Source organism: Oncorhynchus mykiss, chromosome 16, assembly GCF_013265735.2.
Source record: "Oncorhynchus mykiss isolate Arlee chromosome 16, USDA_OmykA_1.1, whole genome shotgun sequence".
Classification (NCBI taxonomy): domain Eukaryota; kingdom Metazoa; phylum Chordata; class Actinopteri; order Salmoniformes; family Salmonidae; genus Oncorhynchus; species Oncorhynchus mykiss.
In genome coordinates, this window is record NC_048580.1 from 36,060,648 (window position 1) to 36,082,130 (window position 21,483).

The 21,483-nt window shown below is 42.9% G+C and overlaps 1 protein-coding gene and 1 pseudogene across 1 annotated transcript; one reads left to right on the forward strand and one right to left on the reverse strand.

Moving 5' to 3' along the window:
* Nucleotides 1-700: 700 nt before the first annotated feature.
* Nucleotides 701-21,483, forward strand: part of LOC110491873 — a 49,851-nt pseudogene continuing 29,068 nt past the window's right edge.
* Nucleotides 10,980-17,051, reverse strand: LOC110491872 (angiopoietin-related protein 7). The gene is made up of 5 exons (XM_021565695.2): nt 16,485-17,051; nt 12,548-12,648; nt 12,273-12,467; nt 11,788-11,983; nt 10,980-11,688 (listed from the first exon to the last, which is right to left on the reverse strand). The coding sequence occupies exons 1-5, from the start codon at nt 16,840-16,842 to the stop codon at nt 11,519-11,521; spliced, it is 1,020 nt and encodes a 339-aa protein (XP_021421370.2). The 5' UTR covers nt 16,843-17,051; the 3' UTR covers nt 10,980-11,518.

The following is a 21,483-nucleotide window of genomic DNA, read 5'->3' on the forward strand; positions in this document are numbered from 1 at the left end:
GAGAATTAGAGGGAGCATACTTCAATTCACACAGGACACCGCATAAGACAGGATAAATACTCCAGACATAACAGACTGACCCTAGCCCCCCGACACATAAACTACTGCAGCATAAATACTGGAGGCTGAGACAGGAGGGGTCAGGAGACACTGTGGCCCCATCCGATGATACCCCTGAAGAGGGCAAACCAGGCAGGATATGACCCCACCCACTTTGCCAAAGCACAGCCCCCACACCACTAGATATCTTCAAACCACCAACTTTCTACCCTGAGACAAGGCTGAGTATAGCCCACGAAGATCACCCCCCACGGCATGAACCTGAGGGGGGCGCCAAACCTGGACAGGATGATCCCGTCAGTGACTCAACCAACTCAAATGACGCACCCCTCCTAGGGATGGCATGGAAGAGCACCAGTAAGCCAGTGACTCAGCCCCTGTAATAGGGTTAGAGGCAGAGAATCCCAGGGGAGAGAGAGGAACTGGCCAGGCAGAGACAGCAGTTCTTGCTCCAGTGCCTCAATCATAGGACCTACTGAAGAGATGAGTCTTCAGTAAAGTCTTAAAGGGCGAGACAGTCTGCGTCTCTCACGTGGATAGGCAGACCATTCCATAAAAATGGCCTTCAGATGTTTGCTTAGAAATTCTAGGGACAATAAGGAGGCCTGCGTCTTGTGACCGTAGTGTACGTGTAGGTATGTACGGCAGGACCAAATCGGAGAGATGTGTAGGAGCAAGTCCATGTAATGCTTTGTAGATTAGCAGTATAACCTTGAAATCAGCCCTAGCCTTAAAAGGAAGCCAGAGAAATATGATTAACATTTTGTTTCGAGTCAAGATTCTAGCAGCCGTGTTTAGCACTCACTGAAGTTTATTTCGGGCTTTATCCCGGGTTGCCGGAAAGTAGAGCATTGTAGTAGTCTAATCTAGGAGTGACAAAAGCATGGATCAATTTTTCTGCATCGTTTTTGGACAGAAAGCTTCAGATTTTTGCAATGTTACGTCAAAAGAGAGATCCGGGTCCAGAGTAACGCCGAGGTCCTTCAGTTTTATATGAGACGACTGTACAACCATCAAGATTAATTGTCAGATCCAACAGAAGATCTCTGTGTTTCTTGGGACCTAGAACTAGCATCTTGGTTTTGTCCGAGTTTAAAAGTAAAACATTTGCCGCCTTCCACTTCCTTATGTCTGAAACATAGGCTTCCAGGGAGTGCAATTTTGTGGCTTCACCATGTTTCATCGAAATGTACAGCTTTGTATCATCTGCATAGCAGTGAAAGTTAACATTTATGTTTCCCGAAAGACATCACCAAGAGGTAAAATATATAGTGAAAACAACAATGGTCCTAAAATGGAACCATGAGGAACATCAACATTTTCAGTTGATTTGTAATCATCCACAGAGACAAACTGATATCTTTCCGACAGATAAGATCTAAACCAGGCCAAAACTTATCCTCTCCAAAAGAATGTCATGATTGATGGTGTCAAAAGCAGCACTAAGGTCTAGGAGCAAGAGAACAGATGCAGAGCCTCGGTCTAACGCCATTAAAAGGTAATGTACCACCTTCACGAGTGCAGTCTCAGTGCTATGATGAGGTCTAAAACCAGACTGAAGCGTTTCGTATACATTGTTAATCTTCAGGAAGGCAGTGAGTTGCTGCACAACAGCTGTTTCTAAACATTTTGTGAGAAATGGGAGGCCAATAGTTATAGTTATATAGGCCAATAGTTTTTTATATTTTCTGGTTCAAGGTTTGGCTTTATCATGAGAGGCTTTATTGCTGCCAATTTTAGTGAGTTTGGTACACATCGGTGGATAGGGAGCCATTTATTATGTTCAACATAGGAGGGCCAACCACAGGAACCTCTTGATGGGTGGGCTTAGGGCAGAAGTGCTCCCATTTCGATGTTCCTCTCAGCTTGTCAACACTCTCCCAGTGCACTTTGGTAGCTGAACTGTGTTTGGGGTGTTGTTTATCCATGTTTCAGAGTCACTGGGATTCTCGGCTTGCACATCATTCACCCATAGTCATTCACGCACACCCCTTCAATCGACTGCTGTGCCATCACAAAGTTCCACAGCGGCAGTAGGGAGGGTTACTCTTTAAGAGTCGATGATGTCACCCTCCCCTTAGAAATCCAACCCCACCACATGCAGGGAAGTCTGGCCCCGCAGCAGCTTTTGATCAAACCATCAAAAGATTCGCCAGTCTGTCATGGGTGTCTCTTATCTCTCCTCTTTTCCTCTCCTTCCTTGCTTTAGTACCAGATCTTTATCCCCATGGTGAACAACGTGATGTTGAAGGATCAAACACCAGCGCTATGATGTGCTCATCTGTCGGATCGTCAAGGTCAGTTTTTGGTCTCACGTTTTTGGACAGCACGTGTTATGAAATATGTTGAGATTAACGAGGAGGCAATCTGTGAGAAATGCACGAGGCAAGTTTGAATCTGTGAGAAACGCACAAGGCAAGTTTGAACAATTATAATTCCAATCAGACAGTGTAATAGAACAGGATTAATTGAGGCACCTTGCTTACAGTGTGTTTCTCTGCAGGAAGGAAATGAAACTTGTGGGCAGAACAGATGTTTAGAAGCCCTGGGCTCACTGAGTGTGTGTGCGCATCATCATGGTAACCGTGTTTATCTCAGGGGTACACTTTGGCAGAGGAGGAAGAGGACCCTCTAATCTTCCAGCTGCGCAGGAAAATGAGCGACACAGCAGAGGCGGGGCCAGTGAAGAAGCTCCACGTCAGCACCACGGCCCTCAGGAGAAATAACATGTCATTTCCATTCCTGAACTGTGTCTTGAATTATGCTTCCATTTCAACTAATTGTTTTTTGTTGTTGTCCTCAAACAGGTAGTGCTTTTAGTTTTAGAGGCTCATTATCAAATCACTTCATGATCAGAGTTGATAAGTACTTTTTCAAATAGTCGGTTTGTGGTGGATATATAAAACACGTATTTGACAGTATTGCTCAGTTTACATCCAAATTTCTCTCTCCATAAGACACCAATGCACAATGATTTTGAAGCGCCTTTGTTACAGCACGTCTAATCATTTCAAAACAGTGAGAGACACTGACCTGTCAGATCTGCTGATTTCTTCCCTCACCCAACTGACACCATATGAAGCGCATTAATGTGATTATTGTGGCTGAGGCGCCTGAGCGTGGTCCTGCACTCGTGATGGTCGCTGGCCCAAATCTACATTCCCCTGGCCAGGTATAGCTATTCCCTCCCTCCCTCCACCACACTTCCAAGCACCAAGCAGTCGCCCATTTTCCAACAGAGGTCCTCATTTCCACCCTTAAACCAAATCATATTTTTTTTGCTGACCTATCTTTACTGGTGGTGCATCCACAGGCTGTTTTTATTTTTCTGAAGCCTAGCCAATATGATGTGGCCATTCAGCAGATTTACAATTCAAAGATACTTGCAATTCACTGTGACTTACAATTGACTAAAAGTGCATAAACAACACCATTGCATGACATTTTTTAATATTCTTTATTCATAACTATCTAACCAAAATACACAAAGCATCCAATTAGAAAAAAACATTATTTCTGTAACAGTGATTTGAGCCCAAAAAATGCTTAATGAATGAAACTATCACTATTACGATGAAACATTCACCCCCAGAATCCATCATACTGATTGTGATCTGATCTAATGGATGTTTATTCTCCCATCCATCGTTAGTGATCTGTTCATTACAGCCTCCCTGTCGTGCTGGTTGGAGCTGAGTGAGGACCAGCAGGATGAGTTGATCCGCAACATCGAGGTGGCCCTCAACTTCCAGGACATCGTCGAGTTCACCCAAACCCTGCTCAATCTGGCCATGTTCATGGAGCACAGCAATAAGGTGGATTCACATTCAGAGCAGGGCCCTATAGAATGGGTTTTAAGCTCCAGTCCTGGATAGAGCTACTTGGTGTGCAGGCTTTCGTTCTAGCCCTGCAGTAACACACCTAATTAAAATAATAAACTCATCACTATCCTCAATCTGGGCCCTTATTAACTGAATCACGTGTGGTGATAAACTGGAATAAAGGCCTGCACACCCCGTGGCTCGCCCCGTAGTTGGAGAACCCTGCTTTAGAGCAATGCCACATCATTAATCCACCCATCTAAGGAACGTCCTGTGTTTTTTCAGGTTCCTCTTCCTCTGAGAGACAGTGGCATTGTTCTGCTTGGCGAAAAGACTGCCAAATGCCATGCATATTCCAAGGCCCTCCACTGAAAAGAGCTGGTTTTCCAGAAGGGTGCCTCTCATCTCAATCTAGAGTCCCTCATCAGGTAGGAACCTCAATAAGAGAACACAATGATCAGCAGAATCCATTTTGAGTGAATAGGGGAGTGTTTGGCGGGTCCATGCTGTATATTTCCTGTGCTTCCCAGACTTGGCAATAGCCAACATCAATTGTTGAAACATTCTATGGGTAGCTACTGAGGCAGTGCGGCTACTGTATGGCTGGAAGGTTTCAAATTCCCCTTGGGTTATTGAACTCTTGCTTTTGTTGGGTCATACTGCACTTTTACTTTGAAGCCTAACCACGAAATTGCTAGAATGGATGATGTGGTGCTTTTAATGGCCATTTTCTTTGGCTTCCCTGTGTCTGTATTGGTGGAATGCGTGTGATGGCACATGGTTGGGGAGAAGAGATGTACATTCCCCTGAAATAAGAATACCTCCGTTTCATATGAAATGTGACTCACCACCTGGATTTGGTCTTATGTAGCTAAATGTAGTTTTTTACATTGGATAAAAGTAGAGACTAAGAGGTTTCAAAATGCTATATCATACACTGCATTTGAGGAACAATGGGAAAGTAATTCTGCTTTGAAAGTTGATCAACATGTAAACTCACTTTCGAGAATTGTTTTGGTATGTAGTGAAAAACTCTTCTTTGTCTACACCCATTCAGCATCATTCACACCCTCTTAAGCTTTAGCCCCACCCATCTCGTTTCGCTCTCAGAGCGTTCAAATCAAATCAAATCAAATCAAATTTTATTTGTCACATACACATGGTTAGCAGATGTTAATGCGAGTGTAGCGAAATGCTTGTGCTTCTAGTTCCGACAATGCAGTAATAACAAGTAATCTAACTAACAATTCCAAAACTACTGTCTTGTACACAGTGTAAGGGGATAAAGAATATGTACATAAGGATATATGAATGAGTGATGGTACAGAGCAGCATAGGCAAGATACAGTAGATGGTATCGGGTACAGTATGTACAAATGAGATGAGTATGTAAACAAAGTGGCATAGTATAGTATAAAGTGGCTAGTGATACATGTATTACATAAGGATACCGTCGATGATATAGAGTACAGTATATACGTATGCATATGAGATGAATAATGTAGGGTAAGTAACATTTATATAAGGTAGCATTGTTTAAAGTGGCTAGTGATATATTTACATCATTTCCCATCAATTCCCATTATTAAAGTGGCTGGAGTTGAGTCAGTGTCAGTGTGTTGGCAGCAGCCACTCAGTGTTAGTGGTGGCTGTTTAACAGTCTGATGGCCTTGAGATAGAAGCTGTTTTTCAGTCTCTCGGTCCCAGCTTTGATGCACCTGTACTGACCTCGCCTTCTGGATGATAGCGGGGTGAACAGGCAGTGGCTCGGGTGGTTGATGTCCTTGATGATCTTTATGGCCTTCCTGTGACATCGGGTGGTGTAGGTGTCCTGGAGGGCAGGTAGTTTGCCCCCGGTGATGCGTTGTGCAGACCTCACTACCCTCTGGAGAGCCTTACGGTTGAGGGCGGTGCAGTTGCCATACCAGGCGGTGATACAGCCCGCCAGGATGCTCTCGATTGTGCATCTGTAGAAGTTTGTGAGTGCTTTTGGTGACAAGCCGAATTTCTTCAGCCTCCTGAGGTTGAAGAGGCGCTGCTGCGCCTTCTTCACGATGCTGTCTGTGTGAGTGGACCAATTCAGTTTGTCTGTGATGTGTATGCCGAGGAACTTAAAACTTGCTACCCTCTCCACTACTGTTCCATCGATGTGGATAGGGGGGTGTTCCCTCTGCTGTTTCCTGAAGTCCACAATCATCTCCTTAGTTTTGTTGACGTTGAGTGTGAGGTTGTTTTCCTGACACCACACTCCGAGGGCCCTCACCTCCTCCCTGTAGGCCGTCTCATCGTTGTTGGTAATCAAGCCTACCACTGTTGTGTCGTCCGCAAACTTGATGATTGAGTTGGAGGCGTGCGTGGCCACGCAGTCGTGGGTGAACAGGGAGTACAGGAGAGGGCTCAGAACGCAACCTTGTGGGGCCCCAGTGTTGAGGATCAGCGGGGAGGAGATGTTGTTGCCTACCCTCACCACCTGGGGGCGGCCCGTCAGGAAGTCCAGTACCCAGTTGCACAGGGCGGGGTCGAGACCCAGGGTCTCGAGCTTGATGACGAGCTTGGAGGGTACTATGGTGTTGAATGCCGAGCTGTAGTCGATGAACAGCATTCTCACATAGGTATTCCTCTTGTCCAGATGGGTTAGGGCAGTGTGCAGTGTGGTTGAGATTGCATCGTCTGTGGACCTATTTGGGCGGTAAGCAAATTGGAGTGGGTCTAGGGTGTCAGGTAGGGTGGAGGTGATATGGTCCTTGACTAGTCTCTCAAAGCACTTCATGATGACGGATGTGAGTGCTACGGGGCGGTAGTCATTTAGCTCAGTTACCTTAGCTTTCAGAGTGCACACTTGACACACTGGCGGTTTGTTTCCCTCTGGATAACACGAAAACAGCCTAACCTGCTCCGCTGGCAACAATTTCATTACGCTTTTTTGCCAATGTTTACTGACACCTGCCATATTCAACGGGTGTTGTACACTTTAGCTTAAGACATGTAGCTAGCTAGCTAGGTAACAATGAACCTAGCTAGGTAAACAATGTGTAAGATCACACACATAACTTAACTTAACATAACTTTACCTGCCGCCCAGGTAACATTAGCTAGTTAAACAACAATGAACATGGTGCCAAATCATGTCGTTACTACCCTGCATGAATCTGCTGGGAGCTAACCAACGAGGTTCAATGTTAGCTAGCTAACATTAGGCTCTAACTAGAATAGCAAACAGCTCTGGGAAACAAATAATAGCATCAGCTAGGGAGCCAGCCAGCCAACGTTAGCTAGCTGGCTAACAGTACACTTCAGCTTGAAATGTAACCACTTTCTGTCAAAAGAAAGTGAACTGTGTAATATCGGAAAATGTAGCTAGCTAACGCTAGACTATCTTACCTGTTTACATCATGATGCATGATGGACGCGTCTCCCTGTCAGGAATGCCATACCGCGGCTGCCCATAGTTTGAAGATGTAATCCAGAGACAGGTGTTTTCTCTATCTCTTTAACTATCATACTCTAATTCAACTGATTTTCAAAACTCGATCCTCCAGAAAGTGGAGAGCAACACTTATGCAGCTCTACTACACAACACATTTCTTTAAAGCTGTGTTCGACAGGATTACCAACAGACTGACCAGCTCAAATAGACACAAGCCCTCTATATGGCAGACCAATCTGAACTCTTCTCTCGGCATGGCCAGCCCACTCATTATCTCAGCCAATCATGGCTAGTGGGAAGGTTGCTGTCTTTATGTGGCTTAACCAACAAGGCTTGTAATATAACTATTTTATTTGTATTTACAGATGGCATACAAGTTTGTTATTAAGGCACATGAAAGTTCACATGTCCCAGAAGGCATTTCTGGCAAAAAAAACACAAATGGCTCCTCTGTGAAGTTGTGACTTGCGACATGCACCTCGTTTCCTGAAAAGGATAACCATTGTTTGTCTGGTACCGCACACACAATGAATGTGCAATGAATGGAACGACCGGCCATAGTGAATGCTTTTTTTGCTTCTTGCTTAGGCCTAGTCACTGTAGCATTGGCAGACTTCACCTTTCCCAAATTGGAGTCTGTTTTGAGTTATAACACAGAACAGGTGTCCACCTCAATGCAAATTCATAGCTTACACTTCGGTTTTAGTTCTTCCATTACCTATTATTTTGTTTTTCTTTTGGTGTATTTGAGAACCTAAAAGCCTCACTAAAGACATGGCTGACCACTGACGACTCTAGGACGTTTAACGACCCCTTTATGAGAGTCATTACACCAATCAAATAATGGTTGACACATCCCTCATCCCATATCTCTTTCATATCTCCTGTCATCTTTTCCATCCCTCCTCTCGCCCTTGTCTTTTACGCTAGTGTTGTATTTCCAGCCATTGCTTTCCAGCCATTTAATTGTGCGTTTGCCCCCTTTCATCCATCCGTCTGGAATAGCGTTCTCTCAGTGGCCTGTTTTCAATTTCTCCCTGCCTTGATGATGATGAATGACGGGAGCCAGCAGCTCAGAGTTTTCAATTTCTCCATCTGGTTCTCACCTCTCCAAGATTTCCCATAAAATGACTCCTGTGCACCACGTAGCCTGTTCTATTCCATCACTTTTGTGTAGAAGTAGTAGATTTCTGGGGCCATTGTATTGTACACTTAAGTCAGGAAATTTTGAAGATATTTTCCCATTTCTTGTCACCTATTTTTTTTTTATTCAGTAACTCAGTTGCTGGTTGGCCTAGCAATGAAACCTTGATTTTGGCAAGCCAAAAAGTCATCTCAAAAAGTTGTCTAGTCAGACCATATGGGTCTTCATTTATTTAGCATTAAGGCATTGCAAATATGTGGATGGTATGTACCGACACGGAAACGATTACCCACGTTGTCCTAGGAATTAAAGGCGACTTTGATGCTCCACAGCCGCCCAGATGGGGGGGCTATACACTATTAAGTATTTCCCAGACTGTACGTCGGATTCAGTCTTTTACGATTATTACATCACACTGTTCGGTGTTACCCAATTAAAATCTTGATGTCAACCTGGCCAGATTGTACCATTTGCTACAGTTCTGTCACATTCTGCAAACTTTTGTCCGGGACGGCAAAATCGTGGCATAAAACAGCTAAAATCGTATGTGGGGGGGCTTAAGACATGAGGGATTTTGAGTCGGCAAAAATGATTTAGGCGCCTCGATCTGGGGGTTAATCTACTAATCTAGACCATTACTTACCATTAGGTAAGCCTAAGGCCCTGCTCAAATACAAAATGAGCCCTTCCTTTCTTCTTACCCTTTTCAAAAGCCCACGTCTTTTTCCTTGTCTCCTTTGCTGTCTGGTAGCTGATTACTCCACTCAATAAATGAATACTTTTCGAGGATAAAAGCAATTTTATTTTGATGCAAGTCAGTTGAGGTCATTGGGTTCTCACATTCCAGATGATTTTATAACATTTACTTGTTGAATTTAAAGGTTTTCTTGGTACTGCAACAAGTTATACGATTACCCACCAACACTGTTTCATCTCCGAATGAAGCATGTCAACATAGAACCAATGGTGGAGATACTGGTGTGTTGGTTCAACACTAAATGCTTTACAACCGATACTGATGCAGGTTTGATGTATCTATCCCTTAGCACTTGATGAAATGACTGTGCGCATGCTATCCTGTTAAGTCTTTTGTTGATTTGCCATGTAAATAAACTCTTGCTGCCCTATGCATTACTTATTGCCAGTAAATGCTAGCGGAGATCAAATGCTTGCCGTCATCCATATGCAATATGCCTACACTCTGAAATGTTGTGTTGACAGTAAAAGCACTTACTGTCACTTATGCTGTCCGGCCTTATACTGTATATTCTTTTTTTTTTTTTTACACTTTATGAATACATAGGCCTAGTTTCTGCTAAGCTGCATCTGAGAGTCAAAAAAATGTATTTGACTGCATATTGATTTAGGAATTTCCTTAATTTGACTTTTAAGATACTTTGACATTTTAGTCATTTAGCAGACACTCCTATACAGACTTGTAGTAGTGAGTGCATAGATTTCCATACTGGTCCCCTGTGGGAATCAAACCCACAACCCTGGCGTTACAAGCACCGTGCTCTACCAACTGAACCACACGGGACCTAGCAACACAGTCTCACAATAAATTTGTGCATATCCCTTTGCTGGCGCTGAAAAAAGGCACTAAAACAAATTCTCCTTCAGTACTTCACGATGTCTTGATATCTTGTAAATAGCTGAGGCTTTGGCAGAACACTTTGAGAAAGTTAGGCTACCCTGTAAATGAACTCTGAAATGTCCCCGGCAGACCTCGCAGTGAATAGCTGTAAGAAATTAAGCGTGTCAGCCATTAGCACAGAGTCCAAATACACATCCGAGAGGTTACACCAGGCCACAGCACTAGACTAGACTAATGAGGGCTCCGACTGGGACCTCACATTCTCCTTTGGACCCGCAGCTTCCCGTGGAAACTTTTTTGGACAGGTGGAGCCACAAGCTCCGCAGATACAATTTGTAATTTGTCATCTATCCTAAATTATTCTCAGCATTGATCACCGTCCCTAAGCTCCCTAGGACTTACTTTTAAGAATGTCGCTCATCTGCCACAAATGGAAGCACCCACTATTTCTTATTTGGAATCTCCTCTCCTGGCCTTGGCACCTGTTTAAAAGGACACACACTGACAGTGCACCCTGCTTAAGGTATGCCATAAGCACATTTTGAGCACACTGCCTCACTTCTTACATTAATGTGCCATTTCAGTGGTTGTTGCAAAGTCTTTGTTTTTGAATGTGGTCAAGACCTGTCAGAGTGGCTGTAGAAGCCATTGACACGATGTGTGTGTGTGGTCTTGTTCTCTGGAGTTTGGCAATGTGACCTTTGCCCAGTGGCATGAATGTCAGTGGGACCTGTGAGTCAGAGCTCAGTGGTGGCTGAAGGCAAAGGCATAGTTATTGGTTGATCAGAGACACGAGGGTGATCAACTGGCAGCTTCTCAAACCTATTAACCATTGACGTCTTGTGATGAGTACATGGCTAATTTGATGATATTGAACTAAGACAGACAGCTAGACAAATAAAGCACATTGACTACCATCAGCAGCACACCTTTTCTTAAAAATACATGTTTATTTCCTATCCCACAAAACAACATACTATAGAGCTGTACACATTTTTACAAAGGACACAATTCCAAAATAAGTGTTTGTTTTCTTACAATAAAATCTGTCAGGTACTTCTGATGGATGGGTGGTTGTTCCCGTTCCAGTAGCTCACAAAGGTACATTGCAACACACTTGCTGGGTCTCTGTGTATATATTTTTTTCCATTGTCATACCTGCCCGCTACGTGTAATCAACCTAACCACAGCTTGAGTTATGACCGATAAATAAAACCTCTTGCTATGAGACAAGATGGAGGGAAGCAACATTGTTACCCTTACAGAACAGTGGTAAAGAGGCTTCGATGAAAATGAAAATATTTCAATGATATATACAAAATGAACTACAATTTACAATCAAACATGTTTAAACACGTTTAACCCATATAAAAATTCCAGACTATAACAAAGGGGAAAGACAATTTGGTTGCTCAGGTTTGGTTAAATCTGAAGCATGCGCATCATCCAGAGTTTGAAGTTAGAAGAGTTTATGGTTGAAAATTCTGTGGCCGGATCTTCATCTCCACTCTCTTCAGGGAGTAGTTGGGCCCGTGCCAGCCGTACCAATTGATTCCATCTGTGCTCTTGCTGTGGTCGCCATAACGATAGAACACGCCGTTCAGGTTGGAGTCAGTGCAACAGTTGTACCAGTAACCACCTGTAGGGAAAAAAGGTGAAAATGCAGTCATTGGAAATACATTTGAAGGTGTTAATTCTGCGAGTTAAACCAGAGTTAAGTATTTTGTCCCTCTTGTACCTTTGCGTAGTGAAGCGCAGTCGTCCACACATTTGTCGTTGTCTTTGCCCTTGGTGCTGAAGTTGGTGTTGTTGTGGTAGCGCAGAGAGTCCCCAGCATTTCCACTGTAGTTGGCGATGAAGAGTTTGTAGCTGTTCAACTCGTTTTTCACTGTGAAGTAACTGTACTCTGCATAGCGGGTCTGGCCTTCCCAGTCCTGGAGAACAGAAAAACAGAAACAGAACATTATTTAGTTTGCTGCACATCTTGTGGTAAAACTATGCAACTGAGAATATTGAACTAATGTTAAAACTTTAGGTGGAGCAAGAGGTTTACCACTTGACCATGAGTTTTCTTTTTACTGTGTTTGGGTGGTGTATCTTTAGTCTCCTGGTTCTGGATAAAACCTCCCACCACTATCATCAGTTACCTCAGGAGTGGGGTGTGTCAGAGTCATGCCGTTATTTATTTACTGCTCTCAGTATCTGGGGACTGGTCCTTTGTACCTCCATCTCTATTCTTAGTATGCTGGGCTGCCTTGTCAGACGGAAGATGTTTTCATTGCCCAGCCAGAAGTCCCCGCGGATGGTGCCAAAGCCATTTTTGTACTGCTTCCAGTCGCGGTTGAAGGAGGTCAGGCCCACCTTGCGTCTCTGGATGAGCGTCCAGCCACCACCATTGCTCTCCATGTCACAGAAGACCTGCCATTATACAGAGACTACAATGTAGCAGGGATCTGTGAATGTAAAACCTTTTTTGTAATTCCAGGGTTATCACTTACGTCAATCTCAGGGGTCCCCAGGAAGTCATCTGCAGGCAGTTTGTACTCCCCAGAGATCTTGTAGTTCTTGGTGTACAGGGATGCACAGTCGTAGATGGCATCTAGAAAAGAAAAGGTTATGTCATTAGAGATGGCCAAACCAGATGCTGTTTCATGGCGGGTTTTAAAAATGCTAATTGACAAACGGTATCATGGGAATAGATGTCTGCCAGAGAAGTCAAAGAATTTTGGATAGAAGGATATTATACACAGCATGGTTACATTTCTTTGCATAGTTCTCTCTATTGTTTATGTGATGGTATGGTGATGTCATTTGTGGTGCTTTGAGATCACTGGGGAGTAATGGATCCAATGCATCAAAAAGGGATCAAGTGTTTTCATGGCTAGAGGCTGGAGTGGAAACGCCACTCTAGTCTATGCTTTTCTTCCTGCTCTGCTTACCTGTCTGCACAGTGTCTGTATAATTTGAAGAGTCATTATAAATCGCTTCTCTGTTCACTGTTGCAGCATCATAAATGTACTACTGCTAATAGGGTATTAAAATATACACTGCGACATGCCTGGTTAAATCTCCCCACTGTCTGGTTAAATCTCCCCGCTGCCTGGTTAAATCTCCCCACTGCCTGGTTAAATCTCCCCGCTGCCTGGTTAAATCTCCCCGCTGCCTGGTTAAATCTCCCCGCTGCCTGGTTAAATCTCCCCGCTGCCTGGTTAAATCTCCCCGCTGCCTGGTTAAATCTCCCCGCTGCCTGGTTAAATCTCCCCGCTGCCTGGTTAAATCTCCCCGCTGCCTGGTTAAATCTCCCCGCTGCCTGGTTAAATCTCCCCGCTGCCTGGTTAAATCTCCCCACTGCCTGGTTAAATGATGGCTATCACGAGACACCCAGACAAGTTTGCACACTAGTCTCCATTTGATGGCAGCTGTCTAATGCCGAAGATTCGGAACGCCCACTGATAATTATTACAGGTCGAACGATTATGATTTTTCAACACCGATACCGATTTATTGGAGGACCAAAAAATAAATATGTATTTGTAATAATGACAATTACAACAATACTGAATGAACACTTATTTTAACTTAATATAATACACCAATAAAATCAATTTAGCCTCAAATAAATAATGAAACATGTTCAATTTGGTTTAAATAATGCAAAAATAAAGTGTTGGAGAAGAAAGTAAAAGTGCAATATGTGCCATGTAAGAAAGCTAACGTTTAAGTTCCTTGCTCAGAACATGAGAACATATGAAAGCTGGTGGTTCCTTTTAACATGAGTCTTAAATATTCCCAGGTAAGAAGTTTTAGGTTGTAGTTATTATAGGAATTATAGGACTATTTCTCTCTATACCATCTGTATTTCATATACAGTGCCTTGCGAAAGTATTCGGCCCCCTTGAACTTTGCGACCTTTTGCCACATTTCAGGCTTCAAACATAAAGATATAAAACTGTCTTTTTTTGTGAAGAATCAACAACAAGTGGGACACAATCATGAAGTGGAACAACATTTATTGGATATTTCAAACCTTTTTAACAAATCAAAAACTGAAGTATTGGGTGTGCAAAATTATTCAGCCCCTTTACTTTCAGTGCAGCAAACTCTCTCCAGAAGTTCAGTGAGGATCTCTGAATGATCCAATGTTGACCTAAATGACTAATGAGGATAAATACAATCCACCTGTGTGTAATCAAGTCTCCATATAAATGCATCTGCACTGTGATAGTCTCAGAGGTCCGTTAAAAGCGCAGAGAGCATCATGAAGAACAAGGAACACACCAGGCAGGTCCGAGATACTGTTGTGAAGAAGTTTAAAGCCGGATTTGGATACAAAAAGATTTCCCAAGCTTTAAACATCCCAAGGAGCACTGTGCAAGCGATAATATTGAAATGGAAGGAGTATCAGACCACTGCAAATCTACCAAGACCTGGCCGTCCCTCTAAACTTTCAGCTCATACAAGGAGAAGACTGATCAGAGATGCAGCCAAGAGGCCCATGATCACTCTGGATGAACTGCAGAGATCTACAGCTGAGGTGGGAGACTCTTTCCATAGGACAACAATCAGTCGTATATTGCACAAATCTGGCCTTTATGGAAGAGTGGCAAGAAGAAAGCCATTTCTTAAAGATATCCATAAAAAGTGTTGTTTAAAGTTTGCCACAAGCCACCTGGGAGACACACCAAACATGTGGAAGAAGGTGCTCTGGTCAGATGGAACCAAAATGGAACTTTTTGGCAACAATGCAAAACGTTATTTTTGGCGTAAAAGCAACACAGCTGAACACACCATCCCCACTGTCAAACATGGTGGTGGCAGCATCATGGTTTGGGCCTGCTTTTCTTCAGCAGGGACAGGGAAGATGGTTAAAATTGATGGGAAGATGGATGGAGCCAAATACAGGACCGTTCTGGAAGAAAACCTGATGGAGTCTGCAAAAGACCGGAGACTGGGACGGAGATTTGTCTTCCAACAAAACAATGATCCAAAACATAAAGCAAAATCTACAATGGAATGGTTCAAAAATAAACATATCCAGGTGTTAGAATGGCCAAGTCAAAGTCCAGACCTGAATCCAATCGAGAATCTGTGGAAAGAACTGAAAACTGCTGTTCACAAATGCTCTCCATCCAACCTCACTGAGCTCGAGCTGTTTTGCAAGGAGGAATGGGAAAAAATGTCAGTCTCTCGATGTGCAAAACTGATAGAGACATACCCCAAGCGACTTACAGCTGTAATCGCAGCAAAAGGTGGCGCTACAAAGTATTAACTTAAGGGGGCTGAATAATTTTGCACGCCCAATTTTTCAGTTTTTGATTTGTTAAAAAAGTTTGAAATATCCAATAAATGTCGTTCCACTTCATGATTGTGTCCCACTTGTTGTTGATTCTTCACAAAAAAATAGTTTTATATCTTTATGTTTGAAGCCTGAAATGTGGCAAAAGGCTGCAAAGTTCAAGGGGGCCGAATACTTTCGCAAGGCACTGTACCTTTGACTATTGGATGTTCTTATAGGCACTATAGTATTGCCAGTGTAACAGTATAGTTTCTGTCCCTCTCCTCGCCCCTACCTGGGCTAGAACCAGGAACACATCGACAACAGCCACCCTCGAAGCAGCGTTACCCATGCGGAGTAAGGGGAATAACTACTTCAAGTCTCAGAGCGAGTGACATTTGAAACGCTATTAGCGCGCACCCAGCTAACTAGCTAGCCATTTCACATCGGGTACACCAGCCTCATCTCCGGAGTTGTTAGGCTTGAAGTCATAAACAGCGCAATGCTTGAAGCACAGCAAAGAGCTGCTTGCAAAACGCACGAAATCGGTGTCCAAAAATACGGATTTCCGATTGTTATGAAAACTTGAAATCGGCCCTGATTAATAGGTTGACCTCTAATAATTATAGTAAATTTTTTTAAACCCTGAACAATGGCCTCCATACAAATATAATTGAACCTTTTTGGTTGTTTGTTTAATAATAGTCGTCTGAAACTGTATGCTAATATTTCTGTGAAGGGTTTTTTGAAGTAGATTTTCTGTTTTCTGACTGCAGACTGACTGACATTTCTTGTGTGTCTGACATTAAATCAAATCAAATTTTATTGGCCACATACACATGGTTAGCAGACCATGCAGTAATATCTAACAAGTAATCTAAGCTAACAATTTCACAACTACCTTATACACACAAGTGTAAAGGAATGAATAAGAATATGTACATACAAATATATGAATGAGAGATGGCCGAACGGCATAGGCAAGATGCAGTAGATGGTATAGAGTACAGTATATACATATGAGATGAGTAATGTAGGGTATGTAAACATTATATAAAGTGGCAGGCCCTGAAGCCAGGATATGCATATAATTGGTACCATTGGAGAGAAAACACTGAAGTTTGTAGAAATGTTAAAATATCCACAACTTAGGTTCTTACCTGATGTGGTCTGAGTGACGGACTGGGCGGCTTGCAGCTGCATGATCTCCACCCGGTTATTGATCTCAGAGTACTTGCTCTCAGCCTCAGTGACGCGGGACTCCTGCTGTCGGTTCTGCTTGTCCAGCTCGATCATCTGCCTTACTACGTTCATCAAGTCTGTCTCCTGCTTGCGGCCCAGCTCCTCCAGTAGGCTGGTCAGGTTGGCCACCTGCAACTTCAGGGAGCGCACTTCATCACAGCACTGCGCTTTTGGAGGCTTGGGTGGCGCCAGCCTCTTCCTTGGGTTTTGCGCCCACGCTTCTGTCAGCACCAGCAGCAGGAGGGTAACGCTCAGAGTCACCGTCAGCAAAGACATCTTTTACAATTTTCTCAATTCTTGCTCTGGTTGAATGCAAGCTGTCCTGGTCCAGTCTGATTCTTTAGCGGTGTCAGAGGTCTTGAAGAAACTGAGAGAACAGGATTGGATTAGTTGAGTTAGGAATCTGACTGGTTGAAGTGAAGTTTCCTTTAGCCAACTGCTTTCTCAGGCTCTTTGCTCCCTCAGTAAAGCTGTGGCTGGGGGATCTTAAATATCTATACATGTGTGCCCTCCCCTTTTTTGGTTGTGCTCACGGTTACTGACCCGCCTTCAACCCCCCCCCCACACACACACACACACACTCACTCACTCACTCACTCACAGACACACACACACACACACACACACACTTTTGCTCACTCTTGTTGGTTCTGCCCTGTGCCTTGTTTCTTTGTCATGTGTTGCAAGTTTCAGAGGGACACAGTTTTTTCGCTCTGTCTGGAAGAGCGAAGGACAAAGGCTCCTGTCTGAAAGAGCTCACACTTCACGTGGTAATAACCAGCTCAATTTCACCTTCCCTGGCTTTGTATTCAACAGCCTTTCATTCCCAGAGGCACACCTAGCTGATGCATTTTGATACTTTCGTCAAGCTTAGATTTAACTGCTTAAAGTAGGAGTATGTGTACAATTTATCTTCGGTTTGGCCTTCACACATGAAGGTGCTTGTCCTTGTTAATGATAGTTGTGTAGCACCCTCGGGGGGAAGTTTCAACAATAACAGCAGCCTCTTTACATGCCGAAGGGATTGGTTAAAACCCCCATGCAGTCTTTTACATTTTTAAATCATCACTCACTGCTCAGTTTATTAGGTATACCCATCTATTACCGGGTCGGTCCCCACATTGCCGCCAGTTAGCTTCCCTGTTAGCTTGCACGACTCTTGCCATTCTCCTTTGACCTCTCTCAGCAACGAGCTGTTTTCTCCCACAGGACTGCTGCTGGTGTTTTTTTGTTTGTCGCACTATTCTCTTGAAAGCATAGGAGGGCAGCCGTTTCTGAGATACTGGATCTGGCGTGACTCACTGTCTGTAGGAGCGATCCATTTTTGTGAACGGGTTGGTGTACCTAATTGAGTGTTTGTCTAAATCATTGTGTGTTTATTTCATGAAAATATAGTGCCTTCAGAAAGTATTGACAACCCTTGATTGTTCACATTTTGTTGTTACAGCCTAAATCAGTGACACAAAATCTCAATTGAGATGTTGTGTCACTGACCTACACACAATACCCCATAACGTCAAAGTGGAATTATGTTTTTGGACATTTTTACAAATGATTACAACATTAAAAGCTTAAATGTCTCGTCAATAAGTAGACAACCCTGTTATGGCTAGCCTAAATCAGTTCAGGAGTAAAAATGTGCTTAATAAGTCACGTTATAAGTGAAGAAGCCGGATGTGGAGGTCCCGGGGTTGCCATGGTTACACGTGGTCTGCGTTTGAAGCCAGTTGGTCATACCGCCTAATTCTCTAAAATGACGTTGGTAGAGAAATTAAATTATCTTGCAACAGCTCTGTTGGACATTCCTGCAGTCAGCATACAGTCAGCCTGCACCCTCCCTTGGTATCTATACCTATGGCTGTTATGGTGACCGTATTACCGTCACACCGGCGGTCACCAGTCATGACGGCATTCAAATTCCACGTGACCATTTAGTCACAGTAATTAGGCTTCTCTAAGCTGTGATGCTGCTGGTCATTTAGTAGCCTATCAAACGTACTAACTGCCTGGTACTCAGCACTCTACTGTTCCTCTAATCACTCTGACATCAATGCAAATGTAATCGGAAATCTAAATTCAACACGTCACGAAAGCCCATGAGCTCATGTTGCGCAACATTTCTGTAGGCTATGCAATTGCGGGAGACAACAGAGTGATGGCCTCTACTGAAATAGGAGGATCCCATCAGCTTTCTACAGGCTAGGCCTACTATATTTACAGTGCCTTCGGAAAGCATTAAGACCTTTCACCTAAAGTCAAGTACCTTGGCACGGATTACCATCTTTTTTTAAAATCATAGAACATTGCCTAAGTTGCTGGAATCAGTACAATTTGCACCATAATACAATATCTACCATAAGCCGCCTCCAACATCCTTTTAGAGAATTTGGCAGTATGACCAACTGGCCTCACAACCGCAGACCACGTGTAACCACTCCATCCCATGACCTCCACATCCGGCTTCTTCACTTTATGAAGTGAATAATATAAAGCACATTTTTACTCCTGAACTGACAACGAACACAATTGCATTTTATCAATGGCAATTTGAATGCACAAAAATACCGTGACGAGATCCTGAGGCCCATTGTGAGGTCCATTTTGTAAAGTATCTGTGACCAGTAGATGCATATCTGTATTCCTGTCATGTGAAATCCTTAGATTAGGACCTAATTAATTTATTTAAATTGACTGATTTCCCTCATGTGAACTGTAACTCAGTAGAATCAAAGAAATTGTTGCATGTTGCATTTATATTTTTGTTCAGTATAAAATAAATATTAAATGACCTGTCCCTTACCTTCTGCCTTTGCTATGATTTCCATCAATTTGGTGGTGATGTGAATGAATCTCTAATTCTTTTTTGGTTTGTACTGAGCCAATGCCAAGCAGATATGTGGTCCATACTGTAGCTATATGGATGAAAGATTTCTAGAAACTTGGATAACATCGTTAGCTAAAATAAATAGGGGTAGCTATTTATTTAAATTGCAAACAGGGAGTGTGTAGTTACTGTTTAATCTCTCTTCCAGATCAATATCAACCTGACTGCCAGGTGGTAGTTTAGCCAGTGTAGAAATCTATTGATGAACTGAAAGTGTAGGGATATACTTTATAAATAAATGTATTGATACATTTGGAAGTGTATTAATATATAATATCCTATACTTGTGCTTTTCAAATAGACTGGGATCTTTTTTTTCCTACGAGGGCTATTTGTATTCTTTATTGGTGCTTACAGTTTTATCATTTATTCAAATGAAGCAGAAGGAACAGGATGTACAGAATGCCCCATGTGAGGAGGCTGTTCAATATTCTGCACATTTGTTTTGTTAAATGTGAATAACGTGGCCTGACCCACTAAAATCTAGATATCTAGCCTTGCAGTGCAATACATGGTTCCATATTCAGCTACAATGAGTGCCTCAGTATGCGCCTGGGCATCCACAAAGTGTCTGAGCGGAAGAGCTCAAGGCCTTGCATACGACTGGCGGGTCTGGTGCCTCACACTGCCATGGCTTCCAAGTGGTGTGGATTAGAGCATGGTGGACAGGAGCCAGGTACTTACCGCTAAGTCACCACCCAGTTTTAGAACGGTAGACGCAACAGAACAGAGGGTACAGGGAGAAGAAAAATATATATTATTCTCCTCGTCTGAGCCCCCTGTTTTCTTATCTCAACGAGCGTTGGGCTACGGCTTTTCTTCAAAGACATGGTGCGTGACAATGTGCCGGGGAAAGAAGTCATCCCGACTTCTGTGACTTCTGGTAAATTACAGTTAAATCTGGTTCCATAGTTGTGGGTTCTCCCTGATCTCTCTGAACTAAATTGTAGTCGATGTGGGTGCATTTGCAAAAAGGCTCTGCTTAAATGTCTTCTTAAATCATACTCTTTACTCCAAACCCATTTGTATTTTGCTTGACCTAAGTATAGAATTTCTGAGTACACTTTTTTGTTTAACTTGCTCAAAATCAAAATGAAAAAGTGTGACCAATAGGTTAACCTACAGAAAGGCAAAAATACACTTATACCTTATACCAGTTTTGCCATTCTATGAATCTAAACCAATGTAATTCATTTGTTTTGGAAACAAGGAATCCGTACACAAAATGTGTTCCATTGTTTAAGAGGAAACTTAATTATAACATAAGTTGGTAAATGAGAACAAAGGCAAAAATGTACCAGAATATCATTAGAAGTGGAATCATTTTAACAGAAACAGATGTCCAGTGGGTATTTGTGACTGTAAATGCCCTCAATATGAAATGTTCATGAAATTCCACGTGAATTCACAATGCAGCTGCACTGCTGCCAGCAATGGTTGGGAAGGAAAGGTGGAATAAACAAGTCGGGAGCAGGTTTTGTTACATTCTCTATTGAGGTATGTTTTCTTCTCCAACACCCCAAAATCAAGGACGATCTCACAAGGATAAGACAAATCTTCTTTACGGGAATAAGGAACACAAGGTGAGTTGTATAAAATGTATATGTTTTTTTCATTGAATATCCGAAATGTACAAAATACTTGCAGTGAAGCCACTCAACAACTACACCACACCAGTCATCCAACAGACTCCCATTCAGAGAGACACACAGAAGCATCCAGGGTACAATGCCCTGCTCAAGGGCACATTGAAAGATCTCCCACCAGGCCAATAAAAGTGAACTAGAACACTCCAAGATCCCCCACAGTTCCCCAATAGCTGTCCCTCAAACATCCAAGACCCCTCCCACATTCCCCCCAAGAAGAAAATAAATAAATACTGTTGAAGTCGGAAGTTCACATACACTTAGGTTGGAGTCATTAAAACTCGTTTTTCAACCACACCAAAATGATTTCTTGTTAACAAACAATAGTTTTGGAAGTCGCATAGGACACCTACTTTGTGCATGACACAAGTCATTTTTCTGAAAATT

Coding starts and splice junctions, on each gene's coding strand:
- LOC110491872 (XM_021565695.2), bottom strand. CDS start 16,842: ATGTCTTTGCTGACGGTGACTCTGAGCGTTACCCTCCTGCTGCTGGTG. Junction 12,649..16,484: donor CGTCACTCAGACCACATCAG/GTAAGAACCTAA, acceptor TTTCTTTTCTAG/ATGCCATCTACGACTGTGCA. Junction 12,468..12,547: donor TGGGGACCCCTGAGATTGAC/GTAAGTGATAAC, acceptor GTATAATGGCAG/GTCTTCTGTGACATGGAGAG.